The 26083-nt window shown below is 40.3% G+C and overlaps 1 protein-coding gene across 1 annotated transcript in view; it reads left to right on the forward strand.

Annotated features, from left to right (window-relative positions):
• LOC149465893 (histone-lysine N-methyltransferase 2C-like) overlaps positions 1-26083 on the forward strand; it is a 280655-nt gene that overhangs the window by 119722 nt on the left and 134850 nt on the right. The window contains exons 13-19 of the mRNA XM_089673215.1: positions 6479-6592; positions 11436-11537; positions 13463-13567; positions 16281-16462; positions 19410-19574; positions 20181-20290; positions 25086-25139. Coding sequence (XP_089529341.1) covers positions 6479-6592; positions 11436-11537; positions 13463-13567; positions 16281-16462; positions 19410-19574; positions 20181-20290; positions 25086-25139 — 832 coding nt within the window. The remainder of the gene's footprint in view (positions 1-6478; positions 6593-11435; positions 11538-13462; positions 13568-16280; positions 16463-19409; positions 19575-20180; positions 20291-25085; positions 25140-26083) is intronic.

Here is a 26083-nt window from a genome sequence, read left to right on the forward strand (position 1 = left end):
CAGCAATGTCAAATCCCTTTCAAAGACGCTTAAGAGGCACAGGTGCAGAATCCAGCCCTGCTGCTCCCAGCCGGTCAAAGTGTATGGCAAGCCAAAATAGTCAGCGGCTGGGTGCTGAACCAAGCAATACATTTAGGGGCGTATGCATTCTCTGAATGCAGAAATGTGGCATTCGGGACATACTTCCCTGAGCGCATATGGCCCGAAAAGCCAGTACTACTTGCTACAGCTTACAGCCTCCATGTATTTCTTCTTTCATAGAATTTGACAGAATGCTGCCCATGGGATTCGACAGGCCAAACTGTCCTTGTGCTTATATCCTTATACTATGTATCTGTTGTAGACAGTTGATAAAAAGCAGTATATAAGTTTTGATTACCAAAAAGGCACAGTGTCAAAGCAATAATTTCCTGCAGATTTCACATACAAATTATGCTTTTTTTTTTTTCTTTTTTTTTTAATTGTGTATTTAAAATTTTTTAATTGTGTACTTATTTCCTTATAAAAGAGATCCAGCAGCTGTATCAATCAAACCTTTTATTTTGATATGGTTTAACCAGAACACTGAGATCACCAAGTAGTGTATGACCTTTTGATCTAATTATTTGCTGCTGACTAGAGCGCAACTGCAAGCAGTGTGGAGAGTGCAGATGCTTTTGAACCAGTGAGGTTGGGGGTCCAAGAATTACTACTACCACCCCACCCCACCCCATTTCATTTTGCACAAAAAGGGCAGTATTTTTATATATTCTTTTTAGTATATGTAGTTTGAGCTTCGAATACTTTATCTGATTTTAAAGACTAAGTTCACCTTTAAAACAATGATAAATGCACATATATTTGCTTGAACAAAAATTTGCATTTTCTTCTTGTTGTAAGAGCCTGCAAAACATTCCACCTGCCATCAGTGGACCCTGTGTAAAGTGCTAGGCTCATGCAGACTCCATCTCCAGCTCCCTGCCCATACATTGGTACAGTTTCAGTTGGGAGTGGAGGGGAGCTGTGGATTTTGGCTGATCAGTAAATTCTGACATCAGAGAGCCTTGCTGTTAAAGTACAATGTGTTGGTGTGAATGGAGGAATCCTCTTTTTTTTTCTTTCTTTGCTTTCTTTTTTTTCTTTTTTTTTTTTTAAATTCAGCCCACTGTCGAATAAAGAAGCTATCTATGGCCAGCTTTGGTCTTTAAGAAAAGGCTTTAGCTGCTGCATGGCTGCTGGTTAGAGGATTTTTTTTTTTTAGCTAGAAAGGGAAAAGCATCAGTTTTTGTTTTGTTTTTTCTATATAGGGCTTAGCTGGAGAAACCTCCCCTCGCTTAATGTCCCAGTGACAAGTTTCACCCGACTGTATACACTGCTCCTATCCTGCCTTTCTCAGCCGTCCCCCCTGCAGTGCACACAGTCTCCTGTATCAGCACCTGTATTGGCTAAATTTTTCCTATCGGCAAAATGCCGATAGAGCTATTTTCGGCCGATATGTTTAGGTGACCGAAATTTCGGTGCATCCCTAGTCCGAATAATAGAAATAGTAGAATAGTAATTGAATGAGAAATGTTATTCATTTAGGAAGTGGGTCAGCTCTCTCATATATCTGATCAGTAGGCTTTGTAATGATGAGCTAGGCCTACAAATTGCATGTATAAACACGCAAGCATAGTTGGTTCCCCTGGTTCATGGAAATATTAAAGTAAAATAGTTATGTTTCATTAGGAATGTCTTTTCTTAATGGTACTAGGTGGCCGCCATTCCAAATGACTCCTTTGAAAATACTTTGAATCCCTAAGGCCGGTTCCACACTGCTTTGCTTTGATTTGGCTGCAGCATTAGTGTACCTGCGGTTTGCACATGTTTTACTCAGTTTTAGCCAAAGCCCTATAGATTCTTGATTAGGCCACAAGTTTTTGGCATGTTTTCTGAAGGAGCACCAAAGATGTAGCATGCAGGACTTTTGATGTGCTTTGAAAATGTGCAGTCAAAAGTCTATGGGACCAATGCTAAAACCACGGGTAAAACGTATGAAAACTGAGGATACACCCGCATTGCTGCAAAATTTAAGTGCAGCAGTGTGAAACCAGCCTAAGCAAGTATGTTTTGCAGATATAGACTTCTATGTTACTAATCAACCAGCAACCCCGTAGACTGCACTACTGAAATGTAAAAAAGGGGGATAAGAGAATAATTTTATTATACAACTTATAAATGTTCCTTTCTCTCCTTCCTGCGACCCCCTTGCCCATATTACATATTAGTAGACTAGTAGAGAAATGATCCATCGAACAAAAATCTTAATAGATTTCTCACATAAGAAACTTGACGCGTTTCAAAAAACTTTCAGGAACCATGTCCAAGAACATGGGTCAATGCATTAAGAACAATGTCATAAGACTTGATTCCGGTGAGTCAGCAAACACGATGAAGCAGCAGGGAGCAAAGCATCATAAATTCACCTCACATACATCATAGGGGCTGCTCATGGACAGACTTTCAGTGGGCAGCCCGTGATGGATGTGCGATATACATAAGATTATGCAAAAACCACAACTATAATCTTCATTTATGATTGTTTTGTCCCACTACTATTTGTGACCATGCACCCATAGACACCAATTGATGCACTTACTTTGTACATATGTATACCCCACTTGTATGAGTGGTATTTTATGGTATTTGCTGGTGCCACATGCATGAATTTATGGTTCTTTTATATGCTCCCTGCTGCTTCATTATGTATGCTCACTTGCTAGATTATGGTCTTATGACATGGTTTTAATGCATTGACCCATGTTCTTGGACATCATTTGTGTCCACGTGTGCTTCTTAAGGAGGAGTGTCTTCAAAATGTGTCAAGATTCTTATGTGGACCTTCTTTGTAAAAACAGGAATGTTCTCTGTGGTACAGGTGTGAATTATACCTTGGTATATTAACCACTTGCCTACCAGGCACTTATACCCCCTTCCTTACCAGGCCAATTTTCAGCTTTCAGCGCTGCCGCACTTTGATTGACAATTGCGCGGTCATGCAACATTGTACCCATATGAAATTTTGATCATTTTTTTCTCACAAATAGAGCTTTCTTTTGGTGGTATTTAATCACCACTGGGCGCTTTACTTTTTGCGCTATAAATTAAAAAAAGTGCAAAAAATTTGAAAAAAAAAGTTTGTTTCTTTTATAAAATTTTTCAAACAGGTATTTTTTTCTCCTTCACTGATTTGCGTTGATGAGGCGGCACTGATGGGCACTGATAGGCGGCACTGATGGGCACTGATGGGCAGCACTAAAGGGCACTGATAGGCAGTACTAATGAGGTGGCACGGATAGGCGGCACTGATAGACAGCACTAATTAGGGGTCACGGATAGGCGGCACTGATAGGCGGCACTGATAGGTGGCACTGATAGGCGACACTGATAGGTGACACTGATGATGGGTACTGATAGACGGCACTGACTGGCATCACTTCTGGGCACTGACTGGCGGCACTGACTGGCACAACCCCTGGGCACTGACTGGTGGCACTGACTGGCAGCACTGGTGGGCGGCACTGGGGGGTGGGCACAGGTGGGTGGCACTGGTGGGCACAGGTGGGTGGCACTGGTGGGCACAGGTGGGTGGCACTGCTGGGCACATGTAGGTGGCACTTCTGGGCACAGGTAGGTGGCACTGCAGAGTGGCACAGGTGGGTGCACTGCTGGGCACAGGTGGGGGCACTGCTGGGCACAGGTGGGGGCACTGTTGGGAATGGGTGGGCGGGGCTAGTTGGCGCACTGCTGGGCGGAACTTGCGGGTGTCACTGCTGGGCACCGATCATCAGGGCACTGATCATCAGTGCCCTGATGATCGGTGCCGATCCCCGCTCTGACAACTGCCGGTTCTCGGCAGTACTTTCCTCACGATCTGACAGCGTGAGGAAAGTGCAGCCGAGAACCGGCACTTGCATTTCCCTGTGATCAGCGTGTCATTGGACACCGCTGATCACGTGGTAAAAGGCCGGTGGGATCGGCCTTTCACCACATCACGTGATCAGCTGTGTCCGTAGGACACAGCGATCACGGAGATCACCGGGTGCGCGCCCCCTTGGGCGCGCAGGAGAGCGCGTTCTGGGAGGACGTCATATGACGTCCACTCAGAACTGGCCGGCCGCGGTGAAGCCGTCATTTGGCTATGCGCGGTCGGCAAGAGGTTAAAAGAACGTGGTCGCTACTATATATTAAATTTTGTACAGTAAATGTGGCAATTTATGATATATTTTCTCTCTTGTTTTCTTCACTCACTACCGGTTTGTCGTCCTACCGTTCCTTTGCTACAAAATGTTTTGTGAGATATAGGAGTTGGTATATAGAGGCATGATTTGTATAGTGATGCATAACATGTGACATTGTACAGTTGATGGGTATTTTATGTCTATCGAATATTTTAACAATTTTGTATTGCATAATAAACAAGACAAGAAAAGCCTTTTAAATGCAAGTTCAATAAGTCTGTTATTACAATTAAAGGTGCACCTTAAAAGTCCCAATAAGCAGTTTTATTTTTGATGTGCTTTACGGGATGTGGTTCTAGTTGACACCTATTCAGTCCAAAGGGTTCTATAATATTAAGGCTCCATGCACACTGGGCGTTTTAATAACTCTGGTAAAGTTAGCTTTGTAAAGTCACGTTAAAAACGTGAGTTTTTTTTGTGTTTTTGCATTAGCGTTTAGCTGTGTTTTTTTTTTTTTTTTTTTTGTTTTTTTTTTACCAAAAGGACATTTTTTTTTCTTGTTCAAACATATGTCCAAAAACACCATTTTGCTGTGGTTTGCCACATTAGAGCATTATTACAGCTAAAAAACTCCTCTAGAAACCCACTAGTTTTGGGGTTTTTTTCCAGCCAAAAAACGCTGATTACAGTCTGTATGCATGGACACATAGGATAACATGCTGTGGAGTTTACTGGCTGTAGAAAAAAATGCCAAAAGCCAAAACCAGCAGCTGTAGAATCGTCCAGTGTGAGGACTAAATGTTAAAAGCAAAGGAAAATGCAGAATGAGCCAAAAACAACCCTGCTATGGCGCACACACAAAAAAAATTGAAAATGCTTAAAAAGTAAACTAAATCTAAAAATTATTTTATGCGTTCTAAAGCAACATTCTTTTCTGTATGTTCGGCATTTTCCTTTACTTTCATAATTTTATTTATATTGAATAATATAGTTAACTTTTTATATTTTTTCTTTGGTTTCTAATTCAGTGGTTCTGTGTATAATTTGGTTAAAGGATTATTGGTTATTTAGTAAATCTTATTGTTCTTTTTGCACACTCATAAGTGTTGTATATTTTTGGGGGTTTTTTTTGTGAAATTAATTAGCCAGGGAGCTAACAGTTTCAGAATGAGGTTTACAAATGACAGCCCCATTTTTCTCCTAGTAAGGGTCTGCTGTTGTACAACCCTTCTTCTTAAAATGTTGGCAATATGGGACTTCAATGCTGATCTAACACCGCCCTAGGAAAACTACACAGAGCAGATTTTCTGACCTTGCTATCATTACAATCTTCAACCTCCTACAGGGTCAGTGAGATTGCTAAGTAACTAGCATTTTCATAAAATTGGCGATGGCAACTTACAATTTTCTTTCAGTGCAGGTTTCCTTTACATTTCATTCATAGCTTTTTCGCAAAGTTTGGGCACTCCTGGCCAAATTAGCCTTTTTTGCATAGTACTGAATTGTGTCTAGTGCATTTTTGAGACAATTTAACATAATAATTGCAGGGAACAAATAATTTTTTTGACTACATATTTACTAAACAGTTGAAAATGCAGAAAAAAAAATGTGACTGGTGCATATTCGTAAGAAACTTGAGAATCACAATACATTTTTGCATTTGATTGTAAGAACCAAAATGATTTTAGTGGTTTTTGTTTTTTTTTTGCTTTTGTTTCTACCAATGATGATTTCATTTTGAGTCCAAGTATATACATTTTTATTTTTGAAGAAAAAAGTTTTCTGCTTGCTTTTGACTGATTAATTTTTCTAACTTGTGATCTCTAAATAATAGTGTGGAACTACATGTAAGAGTCTCAGGTCTATGGTGGTTAGTTTGTGGAATTGTGTTAATATACTTATGAATTGTAACATCATGTACAACAGGGTCTCCGCTAAACAACATGTAAGCCTCATTGCATAACAGAATAATAATATATAGGGAAATTATCAATTAAAAGAAAGGAAAATGTAGACCTAGAGGCGTTGGTTGTAGGAATCAATCAAACGCTCACTCTTTTTTAATCTGCAATAAAGTAATGAGTCATGATCTGTTTGCTGTGAACATTGTTGACACTTTCCTTTTTTTCAATTCCCCCAATATTATCTTTTTTCCCCCTATACTTTTCCTTGTCTCCTCCATCCCTGTAATATATGTGTTGATTTATTATTATATTTTGCAAGAATTTAATCTTTTTTTTCTTTTCTTTTCTGTTTTTTTTTTAACCTGTTATTTTAAGGGTCGAGGCTCAGGATTTCCAAGGAGGAGACCAAGAGGTTCTGGACTCTCTGGCCGTGGCGGAAGAGGACGATCAAAATTAAAAACACCTATAGGCAACTATATAATTCCAGGGGTACGAAATATCACTTTTTAATTTGCTTCTTCAATAAGCAATCAGTGCATTGATCACTGAATTTAGTTGGTATCTTCAGTGCATTGATTATCTAAAATAACTGCTATGCCAGTGTATAGAAAATTAAAATTTTTTTGGTAAAGTTCTTCCAGTAGCACCACGTAGAGGCTGTGTCTTTTTGAAGACTGGGCACCCAATTCAACCCACTGTCCAAAAAAGTGACAACCACCCCACCCTGTAACTATCCTTTGCAGTAAGGTGCACATGGAAAGGCAATGCACATCACAAACAAACTAAAGATTTTCATGCACACTTACCAGCCAGCCTGCAAAACAACCAAAATGATGCTGTCTAAATATTTACATTACAAACAGTGTGTTTTATTTGCATCGGGACATATTGGATTCCTTTAGCTGTCATTGTGCTTTTGCTGGGCATCTGTTACTAGCCCTGTGCCTTTGAGGGATGGGCTCCCTCCAGGCACACCTGCTCTTAATCTATCCACTGCTAGATGTGCTCCAATTTGGGAGACTCTGAAAATTATAGAGTTAGGACCGCAGTACACAGAGTTGCCTTGACATGGGCACTGCGGCTTATGCATATATTTGCAATTCTGTGCAACTAAAACCCTCTGTTTTTAATGTGACTTGTTAGACACTGTCAATTTGGTTGTTTTGCAGGCTGGCTGGTAGGTGTACTGGGAATTTTTATGTTGTGAGTTGCAATACCTGCTGCATTTCTTCATCAGCAACCCTAAAAATGAATAATGTTGCATTATGTAGGTGAGGCTGAATTTTATAGAGGAAATACTTTTCTCTGATGGCACCACATTCTGTGCTTGTGGTTTACTGTTGCAGTTGGACAGTTTTGCGCTCTGCACATTTAATTTTTATGGCATTCTGTGAACTGTGAACGCCATAGGTTTCTGTATCCTCAATCCATTTAACCTCTGAAAAATGCATCATTTCACTAGCAATTTATGGGAATTTATGGTGGGAATTACTACTGCCATAAGCATCTACAGGTGAACCTCAAAAAATTAGAATATCGTGCAAAAGTTCATTTATTTCAGTAATGCAACTTAAAAGGTGAAACTAATATATGAGATAGACTCATTACATGCAAAGCAAGATAGTTCAAGCTGTGATTTGTCATAATTGTGATGGTTATGGCTTACAGCTCATGAAAACCCCAAATCCACAATCTCAGAAAATTAGAATATTACATGCAATCAATAAAACAAGGATTGTACATAGAACAATATCGGAACTCTGAAAAGTATAAGCATGCATATGTACTCAGTACTTGGTTTGGGCTCCTTTTGCAGCAATTTCTGCCTCAGTGCGGCGTGCCATGGAAGCTATCAGCCTGTGGCACTGCTGAGGTGTTATGGAAGACCAGGATGCTTCAATAGCGGCCTTCAGCTCTTCTGCATTGTTCGGTCTCATGTCTCTCATCTTTCTCTTGGCAATGCCCCATAGATTCTCTATGGGGTTCAGGTCAGGCAAGTTTGCTGGCCAATCAAGCACAGTAATCCCACGGTCATTGAACCAGGTTTTGGTGCTTTTGGCAGTGTGGGCAGGTACCAAGTCCTGCTGAAAAATGAAGTCCGCATCCCCATAAAGCTTGTCTGCGGAAGGAAGCATGTAGTGCTCCAAAATGGTAGATGGCTGCGTTGACCCTGGACTTAATGAAGCACAGTGGACCAACACCAGCAGATGACATGGCTCCCCAAATCAACACAGACTGTGGAAACTTCACACTGGACTTCAAGCATCTTGCAGTGTGTGCCTCTCCATTCTTCCTCCATACTCTGGGTCCTTGGTTTCCAAATGAGATGCAAAAGTTGCTCTCATCAGAAAAGAGGACTTTGGACCACTGAGCAACAGATCAGGTCTGTTTTTCTTTAGCCCAAGTAAGACGCTTCTGACATTGTTTGTTGTTTAGGAGTGGCTTGACAAGAGGAATACGACATTTGAAGCCCATGTCCAGGATCAGTCTGTGTGTGGTGGCTCTTGATGCACTGACTCCAGCCTCAGTCCACTCCTTGTGAAAGTCCCCACCACTTTTGAATGGCCTTTTCTTGACAATCCTCTCCAGGCTGCAGTCATCCCTGCTGCTTGTGCACCTTTTTCTTCCACATAACTTTCTATTAATGTGCTTTGATACAGCACTTTGGGAACATCCAACTTCTTTTGCAATTACCTTTTGAGGCTTTCCCTCCTTATGGAGGGTGTCCATGATGATTTTCTGCACAACTGTCAGGTCAGCAGTCTTTCCCATGATTGTGATTCCTACTGAACCAGACTGATAGACCATTTAAAGGCTCAGGAACCCTTGCAGGTGTTATGGCTTAATTGGCTGATTAAAGTGGGACACTTTGAGCCTAGAATATTGCACCTTTTCACATTATTCTAATTTTCCGAGATTGTGGATTTGGGGTTTTCATGAGCTGTAAGCCATAATCATCACAATTATGACAAATCACGGCTTGAACTATCTTGCTTTGCATGTAATGAGTCTATCTCATATATTAGTTTCACCTTTTAAGTTGCATTACTGAAATAAATTAACTTTTGCACAATATTCTAATTTTTTGAGTTTCACCTGTATTCCATATTCTGCTTGAGGCTCACCATTGTGGTGGACAGTTGGGTTCGGTACATTTAATTCTTATTACATTCTCTCCACTGGGAACAGGATAGGTTCAAATTACAAAGCTCTGACACAAGGACTATTTTAGCTATGTGACTGTAAATTTTAAATCTCATTGGACTTATCTTAGTGTGTTAACTTTGTGAGTTGAGCACCACATCTTTTGATTTTGAGAACTGTGACAAACTTAACAGTTGCCAGAAAAGTGCACTATAGTAAAAGGGCCACCTACAGTGCCTTCAAAAAGAATTCATACCCCTTGAAAACAAAGTGGCACATAATTGTGAAGTAGAAGGAAAATGGTAAATGATTTTCAAAACCTTTTACAAATTAATATCTGAAAAGTGTGGCATGCATTTGTATTGAGCCCCCTTTACTGTGATACCCCTAACTAAAATCTTGTGGAACCAATTGCGTTCATAGGTCACCTAATTAGTAAACAGAGTCCACCTGTGTGCAATTGAATCTCAGTATAAATACAGCTGTTCTGTGAAGCCTTCAGAGGTTTGTTAGAGAACATTAGTGAACAAACAGCATCATGAAGGCCAAGGAACACACCAGACAGGTCAGGGTTAAAGTTGTGGAGATGTTTAAAGCAGGGTTAGGTTATAAAAAAAAAAATCCCAAGTTTTGAACGTCTGACGGAGCACTGTTCAATCCATCATCCGAAAATGGAAAGCAAGTGGCACAACTGCAAACCTACCAAGATATGGCCGTCCACCTAAACTGACAGGCTGGGCAAGGAGAGCATTAATCAGAGAAGCAGCCAAGATGCCCATGGCAACTCTGGAGGAGCTGCAGAGATCCTCAGGTCAGGTGGGAGAATCTGTCCACAGGACAACTATTAGTTGTGCACACAAATCTGGCCTTTATGGAACAGTGGTAAGAAGAAAGCCATTGTTAAAAGAAAGCCATAAGACGTTTGCAGTTTTTGAGCAGCCATGTGGGGGGACAGCAAACATGTGGACAGGGGCAGAATAACCATTTGGAAACTCAGCACTGCCCGAGGGTCGGGGTCAGTAGGGGGCCCCATGAGATGCCCCTGGTACCTTTTTTATAGGCTTTTTTGAGTTTGGGCAAGGACACGGGCCCCATGATCCCCTATTGCCCGGGGGCCCCATGAGTTGTCAGTCCGCCCCTGCATGTGGAAGAAGGTTCTCTGATCAGATGAGACCAAAAATTTAACTTTTTGGCCTAAAAGCAAAATGCTGTGTGTGGTGGAAAACTAACACTGCACATCACCCTGAACACACCATCCCCACTGTGAAACATGGTGGTAGTGGCAGCATCATGTTGTTGGGATGCTTTTCTTCAGCAGGAACAGGGAAGCTTGTCAGAGTTGATGGGAAGATGGATAGAGCCAAGTACAGGGCAATCTTAGAAGAAAACCTGCTGGTCTGCAAAAGTCTTAAGACTGGGTCGGAGGTTCACCTTCCAGCAGGACGACGACCCTACACATACAGCCAGAGCTACAATGGAATAGTTTAGATCAATGCATATTCATGTGTTAGAATGGCCCAGTCAAAGTCCAAACCTAATTCCAGTTGAGAATCTGTGGCAAGACTTTAAAATTGCTGTTCACAGACGCTCTCCATCCAATCTGACAGAGCTTGAGCTATTTTACAAAGAAGAATGGACAAAAATATCCCTCTCTAGATGTGCAAAGCTGGTAGAGACATCCCCAAAAAGACTTGCAGCTGGAATTGCAGCGAAAGGTGGTTCTACAAAGTATTGACTTTTTGGAAACCATTTCTCATTTTCCTTCCTTTTTACAATTATGTTGCACTTTGTGTTGGTCTATGACATAAAATCCCAATAAAATACATTTGTTTTTGGTTGTAACATGACAAAATGTGGAAAATTTCAAGGGGTAGGAATACTTTTTCAAGGCACTGTATATAAATGGAATGCCTCTCTGTTTAGCCTACCAATTCTCAGTTCACCAGTCTAGTAGGTGACTGTGGTATGTAGGTCATGTAGAAGACAGGCTGTCACAGTATAAAGGCAGATATTCACATTATCATTCTGCTGAAGTTACAGGTCACAAGGTACAAACTGATGTGTGTTAGCGTTGTAGTGACTAGTATTACAGAAAGGCTGGGAAGGTTTTGTTTGGGAAGATGTGCTAATGCTGGAACATGCTGGATAATCCTGAGAGACCTCTGAGTGTTCTTTGTTCCTGCTGCAGGTAACCACAATTGATCTTTCATCATACAAGGAGGAGGAAGAAACCTCAATGCACAACACAGTTGTTTTATTTTCCACAAGCGACAAGTTCACCTTGCATCAGGTTGGTAATTATTTTCGCATAGAGGATCAAACCAAATTAAGTTCTAATTTTGTTTAAAGCCTAAAAGGAGCAAAATACTTCCATACCTCATAAAGCCTGTTTGATAATATATATTAGCACCTTTGGTTTCTGCAGCCTTTTCCCCATTTAAAGCAAAACTCCTGGCAAAAAACTAAACAAACAATTGGATTACACATTTAAACTGTTTTCTTGCCGAAGGATTTGCAACTCTGTTCAGCTAGAAATGAGATTAGGTTACCATATATCTTTTTTAAACGATCTGTTTTAGTGGCGCACTGAAATGAAAATTCTGGTTCCAAAACCAAAAATTGAGGATGCACTTGGCCGAAGACCGAAATGGACAGTTTTTAAATTAAATTTTTTTTAATTTAATGTGGCTAGCGATTTTGCATTGAAGTCACTAGGAAGCTTTTGTGCAGTGAAGTAAATGGGGACGCGACTTTGCTTTGAAGTCACTAGGGGGCATTTTTGCATTAAAGTCAATAGGGACGTGACTTCTCATGGAAGTCTGAGACACAATTTTGCATTAAAGTCAGTAGGGGGTGTTTTTGCATTGAAGTGAATAGGGATGTGATGTTGCATGAAAGTCTATAAGACACAATTTTTCATTAAATTCACTGGGGGTCTTTTTTGCATGAAAGTATCTGAGATGTAACTTTGCATGTATCGCCACCATTATCGGCAGCTTTTTTCCTATCAGCAAAATGGAGATAACACTATTTTTTGGCCAATATGTTTCAGCTGCCGATATATTGGTGCATCCCTAATCTGTTTATTTTTTAGATAAATGTAAAATATGTTGTGAATATTTTTGGGGAAAAAAGCTTGTGTCACAAGCTCAGTAGCCCAAGTTAAGGTTTACCCACAGGAAGGAGCAGAGCAATGATTCAACCCCCTCCTGTATATGTTTTCAAATGGCATGGTGAAAGGTTCATTCAGAGATAGTCTGAAAGGCAACATCTGCTGAAAATTTCATTAAAATGGTAAAAAAAAAAAAAAATAGTGAAAAGTAAAAGGCAGCAATAGTAAAAAGTGAAAAGGAGTGTAGAGGAAATATTGCACTTGCACAAAGTGATGAGGCATTACTTGCTGTTCATCTAGAATGAAATGCTATCTGTGCCTTCCTGTCCTGGAGACGGCTATTCCCCTTATTTCTTTTACCAGTGTCTATGCTACAAGACTGGAAGTGTGGGACAATCCCCCAGCAAGGGCAAAACACTAAAAAAAAGAAAACACTGACAAAATGTTACACTGCGTTTGCACTAGCGGTTTGGCCTGGTGCAAATGGCATCCAGCAGCGATTACCTCATGTAATTGCTATCTGTGTGAACATCCACAAATAGTTTTTGCTGCTGGCAACCTTTCATTAAACTGTACAGGCTTGTTGGCCACAGCTGGCCACTCACAGGTATCAAAAACAGCTGGATCAATGGGAGTGCTTCTGGCCTTAATATGTACACATTGCTATAAAGGTATACAAACTTGAATTTTGAAAAGAATACGGCCCTTTTTTTGACAGGTATTCTGAGTCCACTTACTCCCAGCTGCCCGTAGAGCAGTGCGGGCTCTGCCCATGGTGGCTCTGCAGATGCTGAACGGACACAGATGTGTCATCTTCCTACTCTGCTCCAATCAACAGATGATCAGCTCACAGATCGCCTGCTGATTGCAATGAAATCTGCTCCATGTGAAAGGGGCTTGTATGTTAATTAATTTTAAGAGATTAACATCATTTTTGTGTTTTTGTTTTTAATTTTGTATATCATGTTTTGATTATATGCATGAAACAGGTTATCTTGTGCAATTACATCGCCACTGTCAATGTTTTGTTACATGGGAAAGTAGCCTCACAATGTGTTTTTTTGTTTTTTTTTTTGTTTTTTTTTTTTTGTTTTGCTTGACAGGATATGTGCGTAGTGTGCGGTAGCTTTGGTAAAGGTGCTGAAGGAAGACTACTTGCTTGCTCACAGTGTGGGCAGTGCTACCATCCATACTGTGTCAGTATTAAGGTAAATAAAGACCCAATCTATAATTATAAGATAAAGCAGTTCATCTCTAGTGTTCAGGTAACAATAACTGCATAGGTTTCCCAGATCTCCTCTCAGGCTTCCAAGTGGAAATTATTTTTTGGGGTTTTTTTTAACCATTGACATTTAATCTGTGTTTCCAGGTATAACTCTGCAAATATGAAAATTCAGTATTCTTTGAAATTTGTTAAAACACACAATTTAACTGAGTGATTTTTTTTTTTTCTTCAAATTGACCTGGTGATAAATTCTTTCCTCTCCCTTACCCCCATTCACACTGTCATCTAAATCAGTGTTTTGTGAAATGTCCTACAGTGACTTTACAGGAGCCAAGTTATTATCTATTACCAAATTGCGCATGCTGTATAGTTCAAATGTTGACCTGTGACATTCACCTTCTATCAGAGTAAGATCATTTTATTGTTAGTCAATTCATTAAACTTAGCAGCATGTATGTTTCTGTATAGATAATCAGTCTAAGATATTTGCCTGGGCCATTTCAGAGGAATGTCGTAAGATAACATTGATGACCAGTGTGACTTTGGAAATTCTAAATCTTAACCTGTTCCCACCCGGCCAATAGCAGAATGACAGCCTAGTGGGACTCTCGTCAATCCGGGTGGGCATTATATTACGTCCTTCCTAGATAGCGCCCAGGCTGCGCTGTGGTGAGATCTGTCACCGGCTGTGTACCTTGGACACAGCCGATGACAGATCTCTGTAGCGGTCCATTGCCAGTACCATGTGACCTGCTGTGACCAATCATAGCAGGTCACATGACAGTTGAAAACAATGGATGGCTTCCTTTCATGCCATCCATTGTATACAGTTGTCACTAGCTGTGATTGATCACATGCACAGACTGGGCCAATCACAGCCCATTTGTGTCATGTGATTAGCTGTGACCAATCACAGCTAATCACAACAAAAAAACCTGAATTAATCGATTTCTTTCAGTTAAATGCTTTTTTATAGCAAAGAAATCCTTTGCTTAGTTTGTAAACGCTATAACTTTCCTACAGATTTATGTGTAAACGTTTATAACAGAAACAAAGAAAAACTTGGGCTTTTTTCAAAATTTTCTGTCTTTTTTTGTTAATTTAGCAAAAAATAAAAACCCCCATGGTGGTTAAATGCCACCAAAAGAAAGCTCTAGTTGTGCGAACAAAATGCTAAAAATGTATTTTGGGTACAGCATTGCTTGACCGTGCAGTTGTCGTTCAAAGTGTGAGAGTACTTAAAGCTGAAAATTGGCCTGGGCAGGAAGGGGGGTAAAAGTTCCCGGTATTGAAGTAATAACCAGCCGGAGTCTTTCTCAGATAATAAGCAAGGGAAGCACAATTGAAAGTTGAACACAGATTTTTAGGCAGACTTCTGTCCCTTATAATGTCTGACCGAAAAAAAAAATCTGCATCTCTGCAATACATGCCTGTGTGTGTGTGTTGTTTTTTTTATAGCGTGAGCCTGAAGTGGCTTGTTGTGTGAAAACACAACAAACCACTTCAGGCCCGCTCACCACATTTCGTAGCTTTAAGGGTATGTATAGGTGCAAGAAAAAATTGTCTTGCGTGTCTTTTTATTACACATGGGCTAAAAGACTTTGTAGTCAAAGGCAAGACATATACCATCAAAGAATTCCATAACTGCTCATCTGACTATGTGGCCAGTTTTATGTAGGCAGAACCATTAGAACCCTGAGCTCTTTGGCGAACACAGATGTCTCATAGCACATAGTGTTTTTAAGGCACTCTCAAGGCACACCAGGATTCCACTGTAGGTCTGTCAGTCTGGATGATCAAATCCATTCCCAGGACTCTCCCAAGAACGTTTTAAACGTTTATGCTAGCGCGAGACCTTTTTGGATTTATACGTTCAGGACCCTTACTGCATGGGGACTCCATGAGGCGATAGAGATCCACACGCTACTGTAAATCGTGCACTTGGTTCCATAATATTCTTCACTTTACCCAATGGCCCATAAATACAACTGATGGGCTATTTTATCACTTCCACATTGTACGTTTTACCATTTGTGGCTTATTAAATATCTTTTTATACTGCACTTAGAAGGCGCCTCTCTCTCGTTTCTTATTATGCATACAGAGTTGGCTCACTCTGGGATGACTGCCACCTAAAGCGGTTACCAACTACAGACTTAATTGGGACTTATGGACTGGTTACAATATACATTAGTGCACTGATATTTCTTCTTTTTTTATCATTGTTTATCTTGACACAATGCACCTTGATGCAAGAAAATTTGCTCTTATTGCGCAGCCCTAAGGAAGTGTCAGGGGCAGCAGTTGAAACCATGTTAAATTTTCAGGTAGACCACCACTGCCCTAACATAAAGGTGATATGTACTGTTAGTCCAACAGGGGAGAGTCACCACAGGGCTGACAACACAGCTTGAAAGTAGCATGAGTTCACTGGATTTCTGTCAGGATAAAAAGATATTTTTCTGTATTCGCTATGTTTTAAGACCTATAACTAAAGGAAATGTGCATGTATTGCAGAGATGTATTGAATACTTTTTGACCATGCATAGACTTTAAATTAACAAAAGTGTTGCAACTTCAAACCCTTATTATTTTTGATCACAGTGTTTGAATGTGTCTTTAAAATTTTTTGACATTGCTACCTGCTTTGTTATTAGAATATGTTAATGCATGTGTCACTCTTATTACATTTTCAGATAAGTAAAGTAATCCTTCGTAAAGGCTGGAGGTGTTTGGAGTGCACAGTGTGTGAGGCCTGTGGTAAGGCCACAGATCCTGGCCGACTGCTGCTATGTGATGATTGTGACATTAGCTACCATACGTACTGCCTGGATCCACCTTTACAGACTGTCCCTAAAGGAGGATGGAAGTGTAAATGGTTAGTTTTATTCATTGTCATTGCTATAGTTATTGTTTTTTAGTTGAAGAAGCTGCAGTTGCATTTTTTTTCTACTTTTTATTTTTCTTTTATTAATACAATTGTGAATACACTTTCCTTTTGAAAGGAAGACTTAATTAAGATATTCAGCTGTGCAGACAAAGTAATTAAGTGGGGCTTCTACAACCCCCCCCTCCCATGTTTAAAGCATAATGCATATAATGTAACAGCTTAAATACATCTTAAAGAACACCATGATGTCACAAAATCAAAGTAGTGTGAGTGGTTAGCCTTATGGATAATTTTGACACCTGCCCCCATGTTTGCTGGGAACTGAGCTGCCAAAACACCTCTCATCTCATATCTCAAATGTGCCCTTATGGTCCAGAGCTTCCTTTGAATTGAAGTAGTCAGCCTAATACGCTGCTTCAGGTGAACATCTGCAATTCAGATTAAAGGATTGTCCCAACAGTGTGCAGTAACAGTACTGCAACACGGATATAGGTTTTAAAAGCTCTCTTTTGAAAGCTATGGATGCAATGGAGGTTAGCATACACTACCCTGTACACTACTGTGTACCTCACTTTATTTTGTGATTTTATGAGGTGGTCATTTAAGCTAGAAATGCCTGGAGTCCAGTACCTAGGGGGTTTCCAAAATGACAAGAAAGGTAGACACCAGTAATGTTAATACACAGTTTTGTTTCTTGTTCAAACGGGTGACTTCATCTGAGGTCCTCATATTCATTTTTTTTTTAATGAAGATGTAGGTGCATCAAATAGTGTTTTTCAGAAATGCCCAGAGGTCATCTTTAAGCATTAAAGTAAACACTAGAATTTTTAAAAATTTTAAAAATAAACGTTATATTTACCTGCATTGTGCAATGGTTTTGCACAGAGCGACCCCTAACCTCCTCTTCTGGGGCCCCCCGCCAGTGCTCCAGGCTCCTCGTTGTCCCTGTGTGCCCCCATAGCAGGCTGCTTGCCATGGGCGCACAAGCACCCCTGTGGGCTCTCTGCTGAGCTTGGCTGTGTGTCTATAGACACACAGTGCGGCTCAGCCCTGCTTCCCACTCTCTGCTCACAGGATTTGATTGACATAAGCAGGAGCCAAAGGCTCCCACTGCTTTCCAAGCCCTGTGAGAAGACACAGAGAGGGGAGAGAAGACTTGCAGCTGGGACAGTGCTGGATCACTGACATGCTCAGCAAAGTGTTTCTGGGAGGAAGGGAGGGATTGCATTATGGTAAAAAAAAAACACCTAAGTAAAAGACTTTAGAACCACTAAGTACCTCAAACACTTGGGGGTTTGTTTATAAATGTTGTCACACAAGATTTGCAGAACATTCACCCATGATAATTAGTGAATCTTGTCCGAAAAATTAGGCTGGATTCACACTTCAATCACACTACATTCTGGGGTGTTACAGTAGTGCTTTGCATTTACACATGCATATTTCAGTGCATTGTGTCCTGCATTAAGTTGTATTCACACAAGCATTTATTTTTATGCATTGTGCACCACAATGTACAGTAGTGTTTTACTCTGCGTTTTTGTACACTGTAACACATGTTGGAGCATGACAAAATAATTGGCAATGTGCTAATGCACATAATGTGATAAAGCAAAGCATATCACAAAGGTGTGTTTCAGCCCTTATAGATGGACTCATTAGTTTAACCTGTTGACTCCGGCTGCACGCATATATGTGGCTGATCGATGTGTGAGCTTTAATGCCAAGTGGTCGCATATATGCTGCCCTGTTAAAACTACTTACTGTGCTGAGAGCGCGCTCCCTGCACACTCCCAGCATGGTAGCCAGGCGATGATCGGTAAGCTTTCGTTGCATACTTGCGACCAGGAGCTTTCCAATCATGCGACAACCAGTCATAGCAGTCACATAACCAGAAGGCCCAGCTTCGCCTCCCGGCCTTTAGAACCCTTAAAGGGCCGGAAGGGGGTCGGCGCCAAAGGGTTAAAGTGGAACTTAACCCAAATAGGGAAGATCTGCTTGTCTGCATCCTCCCCCCTCTCCACTGTGATATTTGGCACTATTTGATGAGGAGGGGGAAGCGGGTACCTGATTTTGATAGGTACCGGCTCCCACTTCGGTCAGATGCGCCGTGGTGATCTGAGCCAGACGTTTGGCCTCCCTCCTTCCCCCGCAGCGTTCTGGGACTCTTGACAAGTCCCAGAAGACTGCCACCCATTCACAAAGTGCAGCACATTAGGAAACCGTCTGTGAAGCCTCAAGGCTTCACTGCTGGTTTCCCTTACTTAAGATGCCGGCCCCTGCATCCAAAACCGATTGAAGAATCAGTTCAGGAGAGGACATCGCTGGATCTGGATGCAAAACCCCTGACCTTTGTCTGGACAGTGCTGATTGGCCCTGTGCTGATCACATGCACTCGCCCAAGAAAAAAAAAAAACCCTCTAGCAATACACACTAAACATGTGCAAAATGGCTATGGTTCAGTTTGTCTTATCATGAGATAAGACGTGGACATTTGAACAAGAGAAGGAGCAGAGAATACGGGATCAACTGTCATTTCTACACAATGCAAAAGATTAACCCCTTAGGTTCCACAGTGAGTATAACAACCATTCGTTACTGCACATATAAACTGATTTTACTGTTGTGGGTTTAGTAACACTTTCCCCTGCCAGAATGCTGCACAGTGAAGCCCTTGCTCTCTGAAGGGATGCGGTGAACTCTGTGGAGAAATCCAGACAGTCAGAGCAAGAGCTTTACAATCAGCAGGGACAATGAGCTTTGCTGATTGAAGAGTTATACAGTTTAGATGTTTTGTATGGCAAGTTTGGATGTGAACAATAAAAATGACTTTTCATCTTAAATACTATTTAATGAAAAAAAAATCATTTGCATAGTGGAAGCCTCATAAATTTGGTGAAACTCCTGAATGTTACTTTTTTTTCCCTTTAATCAGGTGTGTATCATGTAACAACTGCAAAGCAATAACACCAGGGCTGCGGTGTGAATGGCAGAACAATTACACACAGTGTGCCCCATGTGCTAGTTTGTCTACCTGCCCAGTGTGTGGCCAGAACTACATAGAAGATGAAATCATTCTCCAGTGCAGGCAGTGTGACAGGCAAGTACTTTGCTTCATCCATTAAAGTGGAAATAAAACCAAAAACAATATATTAAATTGCAACTCACCTATTCTTAGATGTGTTGGCTGCATTCGTTTTCTTTTTTAGGCTTTTTTCCTTTATTTCCACCTGGTGATTCTGCTCTTAAGTCTGTTTTCAGCTTCCTTTAACAGAGAAAGCTCTCCAAATAAAGCGTCAGAGGGTTAGGATAAACCATTTACCACGTATAATGATTAGCAATTATTTATGTAAAATCTTTATCCCAAAAAGAAAAGAAAATTCAATTTGTTTTGTGTATCTAATCTACTAGCACATCTAACACTCCCCTACCCTTAGACTGACAATGCTGTTGTTAAAATATGTTCCCTTTGCTGCCTCATCCAGAGTGGAGGCACTCAAATACAGAAGGTGTGTTACTGGCCAGATCACCAGGTGAAAACAGAGGGGGGGGGAAAAAGGAAAATAATGCAGCCACCACATGTGATTGGTAAGCTGCAATATATAACATTTTTACTTTTGGGCTTAATACTGCTTTAAGTAATTCTTGTTGAGAGCAGTCTTTTTAATGCTTAAATTTCTTCTTCCAATGTTTGTTTTGTATTCAGGTGGTCTCATGGCACCTGCCAAAACCTAAACACAGAGGCAGAGGTAGAGAGTGCAGCTGATGGTGGATTTGACTGTGCTATGTGTAAGCCATTTGTAATACCAACTCAAGGTAATTGTCCTGTTGTGCGTTCTACATATTTGTATATTCGGTAAATAATTAAGCTTGCCCCCCGTATAATTTCCATTTGAAATGTTTTGGGTAACATCTTATTTTATATTCACTAACAGTGTATTTATATAGCACCAACAATTTACGCAGTGTTTACTTATTGTACATACGTACATTCATACAAGTCCCTGCTCTCAAGGAACTTACAATCTAAGGTCCCTACCTTACATGCATACATACACTAGGGCCGAATTAGGCAGGTTATGTGTTTTGAAGCATGGGGGAAACCGAAGCACCCAGATAAAACCCACACATGCACAGGGAGAACATGCAAGCTCTTTGAAGGTCGTCTCTTGGTTGGGATTCAAACCAAGGACCCTATTGCACCTGGGCAGAAGTGCTAAAGTGCTACCCACTAAGACGCTGTTCTGCCCATATGCAAATTTTTTTTGGGGGGGGGGGGGGGAGACATCACCTCCATCAGTATAATTAAAGGATTCCTTTTTGCTCTGCTCTTCGTTGCCTTCTCTTAACCCCTTTACGCCTAAGGGTAAAATAAAATCTTAACGCCTAAGCACAATTTTGCAACTTTGACATGTGTTAGCAAAACTGTACATATCATCACAACTACTTTTTGCATCCAGGTAGCTTATACCTTGTTTTTTTTCAGGACAAATTGGGCTTTCATTTGGTGGTAAATAGTTGTATATATCTTGCTACTACCATAACCAACCCCCAAAGAACAACCAAAAATAATTTCTCCTGCTCCTGACGTTCGCAGCAATACCACATATGTGTATGTTAGTTGTTTATACCCGTAGTACGGCCCAGAAACAATAGTGCATATTTTGCTTCTTTTTTTTTTTTTTCTCTTTCATCCTGCCACTAACTGACATACTAATTTAGAAATTAAAAAAAAAAAAATATATACTGACCTTGACTTTTGACCTTGTCCTAAACTCTAACTCTGGCACTCGCCTAGATCAAACCTTGATCTAGGTTTTTTTTTTTTGTTTTTTTTATTCATATTTTTTATTTGTTTATTTTATTATTATTTTTGCAAACACTTTTTTTTTCCTTTCTGAAAGGACAGAGAGATACAATGTATCTCTCTCCTCGATTCAGAGAGAGAAAACAAACGGGTGGGCTTCACAATGACTGATCACTGGTGATATCCAATCAGAGGCTTTCACAGCGATCATGTGACCCGGAATCAGTATTTCCGGGTCCCGATCGTTAGAATGGGACCCGGGGCTCTCACTAACACGCACTGTGTGGCGTGCTCCCAGCACAAAGACAGGTACGCAAATTAGCGGCCCCACGGAAAAAAGGCCCAGTCCAGAGGGTCCACTAAGTTGCGTACACTCGTTGCCAAGGTGTTAAGGATACTAGTGGTGACACTGCTTTGCCTCTTTACCCTAATCCCACTCTGTTCCTTCTTATTTGCTCTGCTCATTGCTGATACTAGTAATGGAACTCTTCTGCTTCTCGGTAGCATAGGGAGTCTTGCGCTTTCTATGGATAACACCGTAACATAAGGTTTATTAAAAAATCCAGGGTTGTTGAGACCCCTGTGTAATGTCTGTGGCACCCGGGAGGAAATAGGAACTATATAAAACAAACATCTAATGTAACCACTTGCCTACTGGGCACTTTTACACCCTTCGTACCCAGGTCAATTTCAGCTTTCAGTGCTATTGCATTTTGAATGACAATTGCGTGGTCATGCAACATTGTACCCATATGAATTTTTTATAATTTTTTTCACACACATAGAGCTTCCTTTTGGCGATATTTAATCGCCAATGGGTGTTTTATTTTTTGCACTATAAACCAAAAAAAAGCAAAAAAATTTGAAAAAAAAAGTTTTTTTTCTTTGTTTCTATAATAAAATTTAGCAAACCGGTAATTTTTCTCCTTCACTGATGTGTGTTGTTAAGGCAGCATTGATAGGCAGCACTGATGGGCACTGATATGCGGTGCTGACTGACGGCACTGCTGGGCAGGACTGATGGGTGGCACTTCTGGGCAGGACTTGTAGTACTTTCCTCATGCTGCCGATAATCGGCAACTGTATTTACATTATCTGCTGTGTTATTGGACACCACTGATCACGTAGTAAAAGGCCAATGTGATTAGCCTTTTACCTCATCATGTGATCAGCTGTGTCCATGGGACACAGAGGTCACAGAGAGCGTCTGGTATGTGCCGGTTGGGGCACGCGTAAGGGCGCGTTCATGGAGGACGTCGTATGACGCCCTCCCAGAACTGGACAACCCCGCTGTAGCCGTCATTCGGCTATAGCGCGGTTGGCAAGTGGTTAAAGTGAAATTTGAGTCAAATTCTAACTAAGCCAGAGATGCTTCCACCCCATTCTAAGACTATCCTAACTACTCTCTGAAAGAAAAAAAAGTCTATACTTGCCTATTCTAAAGCTGCTCTGGTCTGGTCATATGATCAGGTCCTAGCATCAGCTTCATTGTGGAGGAGAGTTAGTGACAACTGCAGAACCTGGGCAATGCCATCCCCTATAGGCTTACTATGGGGCATCCGTTGTTGGTTGTCCTTACTCAACACTGAAGCCGGCACTGGGAGCTGATCATGTGCTTCAGAATAGGTAAGTATAGACATCTTTTCTTTCACAGGTTTATTAGAATAGCCTTAGAATGGGGCTGGGAGTTGGATTAGGCTTAGTTAGAATTTGACTGGAATTACACTTTATGTATTTATCAACTACTAAAAACTGGAGCATGAAATATTTTTCATTTTTAGTATTAACACTATACATAGTTCAAGATGTAAAATTTGACTCTTGGCATCTCACCTCTTGTGTCCCTTTTGGTATTCATTTTTGTTTTGCTAAAGAACATCTCGGTACAAAACAGGCCACATTCAAAAACATAACACAACAAAATTAGCAAATTAAACACAACCGTACAGAACCTAGTCTATCCTTCCCCTCTTTTCCAAAGCAATGCTATGGTTTTTTATGGCTGGCTTACATCCCTCTGTCTCCCCACATGAGTAAAGCGGTAAAATTGAAATGTAGGGACAAAAATTTGCAGGATAGGCATGGTGCTGTTAACAGCAACAGACACCTTCCTCCTGCCTCTGTATAAGTGTAGTTGATTGGTGGTTTCTCTACAAATGTGGAAGTTTAGACCTCACATTCAAAAAATTAAGACAGAGTTTACTTCTGTACTCCAATAAGCTTTAATTTTTGGAAAGTCAAAGCTTGCTTAGGGATTTCAGGGTGCTTTTGCAGCAAATTGTGGTTGGGAGGTAAATGCAGAGACATACAGGCTTACTGTAAACAAAGTACAGGTTGTTTTTACAGAACATTCAGTGTGTTTCAGGTTGTTATATTTTAATTTGTACCTCTGTGTGGGATGTACCCCCTCCTTTTTTAACTGATGGAATGTGTTATAATGGTCCATAATGTTATAGTACTAATAAATAAATAATTTGCGCTAGTAAATGTGTATAAATATATAAATATATATAAAGAAATCATCAAATCATAAGTCCAGAAAAAAAAATATATATATGCCAATACCACAAAAAAATATAAAAAAAACTTTTAAGTGCAAAAAACTTTTGTGCAAAAAAAGTGTCTAAATATGAAAAAATTTCACCAAAAAACCTTGATAATATAATGGCAGATCATCCATAAATATATCTTCAGAAACGGAAACTCTGCAACACACCGATCCTCATCGATCGAAATAACAGGATGAAAAACTTTGTAGTTAATCGAAAATCCACTTCTCCAATAGATAAAGGACCACCTTCAAACGTATCCATGGGGGGAAATGCCAAGCACTCGAGAGAAACAGAAAGACTTCATGGTGCAATATTATAAAAACCAATTCCTTTATTAGGTACTCATTGCACTTACTCAAGAGGTGTCCCAGCCGACACCAGCATCAACAGCATAACAGCAATCACATAAACGAGCCTGGCTACTCAGCACATGCGCAGTAGCTGACAGCCAAAAACGTAATGACGTCACATCAATCAAGCTCCGCCCTACGCGTTTCGTCATCGACGTCCTCACGGAGCGGAACATCATTACGTTTTTGGCTGCCAGCTACTGCGCATGTGCTGAGTAGCCAGGCTCGTTTATGTGATTGCTGTTATGCTGTTGATGCTGGTGTCGGCTGGGACACCTCTTGAGTAAGTGCAATGAGTACCTAATAAAGGAATTGGTTTTTATAATATTGCACCATGAAGTCTTTCTGTTTCTCTCGAGTGCTTGGCATTTCCCCCCATGGATACGTTTGAAGGTGGTCCTTTATCTATTGGAGAAGTGGATTTTCGATTAACTACAAAGTTTTTCATCCTGTTATTTCGATCGATGAGGATCGGTGTGTTGCAGAGTTTCCGTTTCTGAAGATATATTTATGGATGATCTGCCATTATATTATCAAGGTTTTTTGGTGAAATTTTTTCATATTTAGACACTTTTTTTGCACTTAAAAGTTTTTTGCACTTAAAAGTTTTTTTATATTTTTTTGTGGTATTGGCATATATATATATTTTTTTCTGGACTTATGATTTGATGATTTCTTTATATATATTTATATATTTATACACATTTACTAGCGCAAATTATTTATTTATTGGTACACTTTATATATGGTGATTTTTTGCAGCTGGTACACTATTAGTAAGTTATATAATTTTGACCATAGGCGCTATTATTAATTTTTCTTATTTCTAATGTTATAGTACTATAGCATTTAATTGTTCTGTTGTTTGGGGGTTTTTTTAAACATTTTAATTTTCTTTGTAGAAGAAATTGAAGCTCCAGTTGATGCCCAGATTGTTCCAAAAATTAGAGAACCTGGTAAGAAATTTTTAATTATGTGTTGCTGCAAAATACACATTATTCAGATTGAAGTGTGTAATCTCTCTGTTGCCCAGGAAATGTAAATGTACTATGAGGTCTATAGGGAGAATATGTTGTTTTTTGGGCAGCACAGACTGACTGAGACAAAGTGTCACTCCAGGGAAAGAAATTTAAAATTTATTTTCGTTCAATAAGGAATACAAGATCAGTGGAATCTGAATCTGCTGTCTTTAGGAGGGATTGGACCCTGACAAACAAAAAAAAGCAATTGGTTAGCCAAGTATAACACCTTGCACTCTAATAATTCTTCATTTTTTTTACTGTTGTTCTAGGAAGATGGAGATCTTTCCTTTCAGAAAAATCTAAATGAGATTTAGGGCCTTAATGATTGGTGCCCCATTCAAAATACTCAAACCAAAGGTAAAGAAAAAGAACGATCTGGCGAACGTTTAAAGCACCTAAAATACCAGTTAAAACATACAAACAATATGTTTGTATCAGCAAAACTTTGTATGTTTTAACTGGTATTTTGGGTGCCTTAAAAGTCCACCAGTGTTTCTTTTCCTTTCCTTTCAGAAAAGAAGTTCACCCATTTTTAGAACGTCTTATTTAATGTGCTGGAGAATGTGCCGCTATACTCTCAGCTACAGGCTCACTTACACTGCCTGTTCTAGCGTTTCAGTGTGAGGTTGTTTTCTGCCACTGCTCCACTCAGATGTCTCACAGATTCCCTTGATTTTTCCTTGCTGCGGCCCAAGAGTAACATGGCTACCTCTGACCATATAACCTTCAGATCCTAAGCACAAATGGAGCAGTCCAACAGGCCTTCCCAGCTGACGATCCTCTAGCATCTCTGGTACGGCCTGCATTGTCCCCCCTGGAGGACCTAGTGCCAATAGCTTGGATCATTGTACCCTGTTGAAGTCTACTCACACCTCAAA

The sequence above is a fragment of the Staurois parvus genome, unplaced genomic scaffold (genome assembly GCF_062004578.1).
Source record: "Staurois parvus isolate SC_StPar_1 unplaced genomic scaffold, SC_StPar_1.0 ptg000136l, whole genome shotgun sequence".
NCBI classification, from domain to species: Eukaryota; Metazoa; Chordata; class Amphibia; order Anura; family Ranidae; genus Staurois; species Staurois parvus.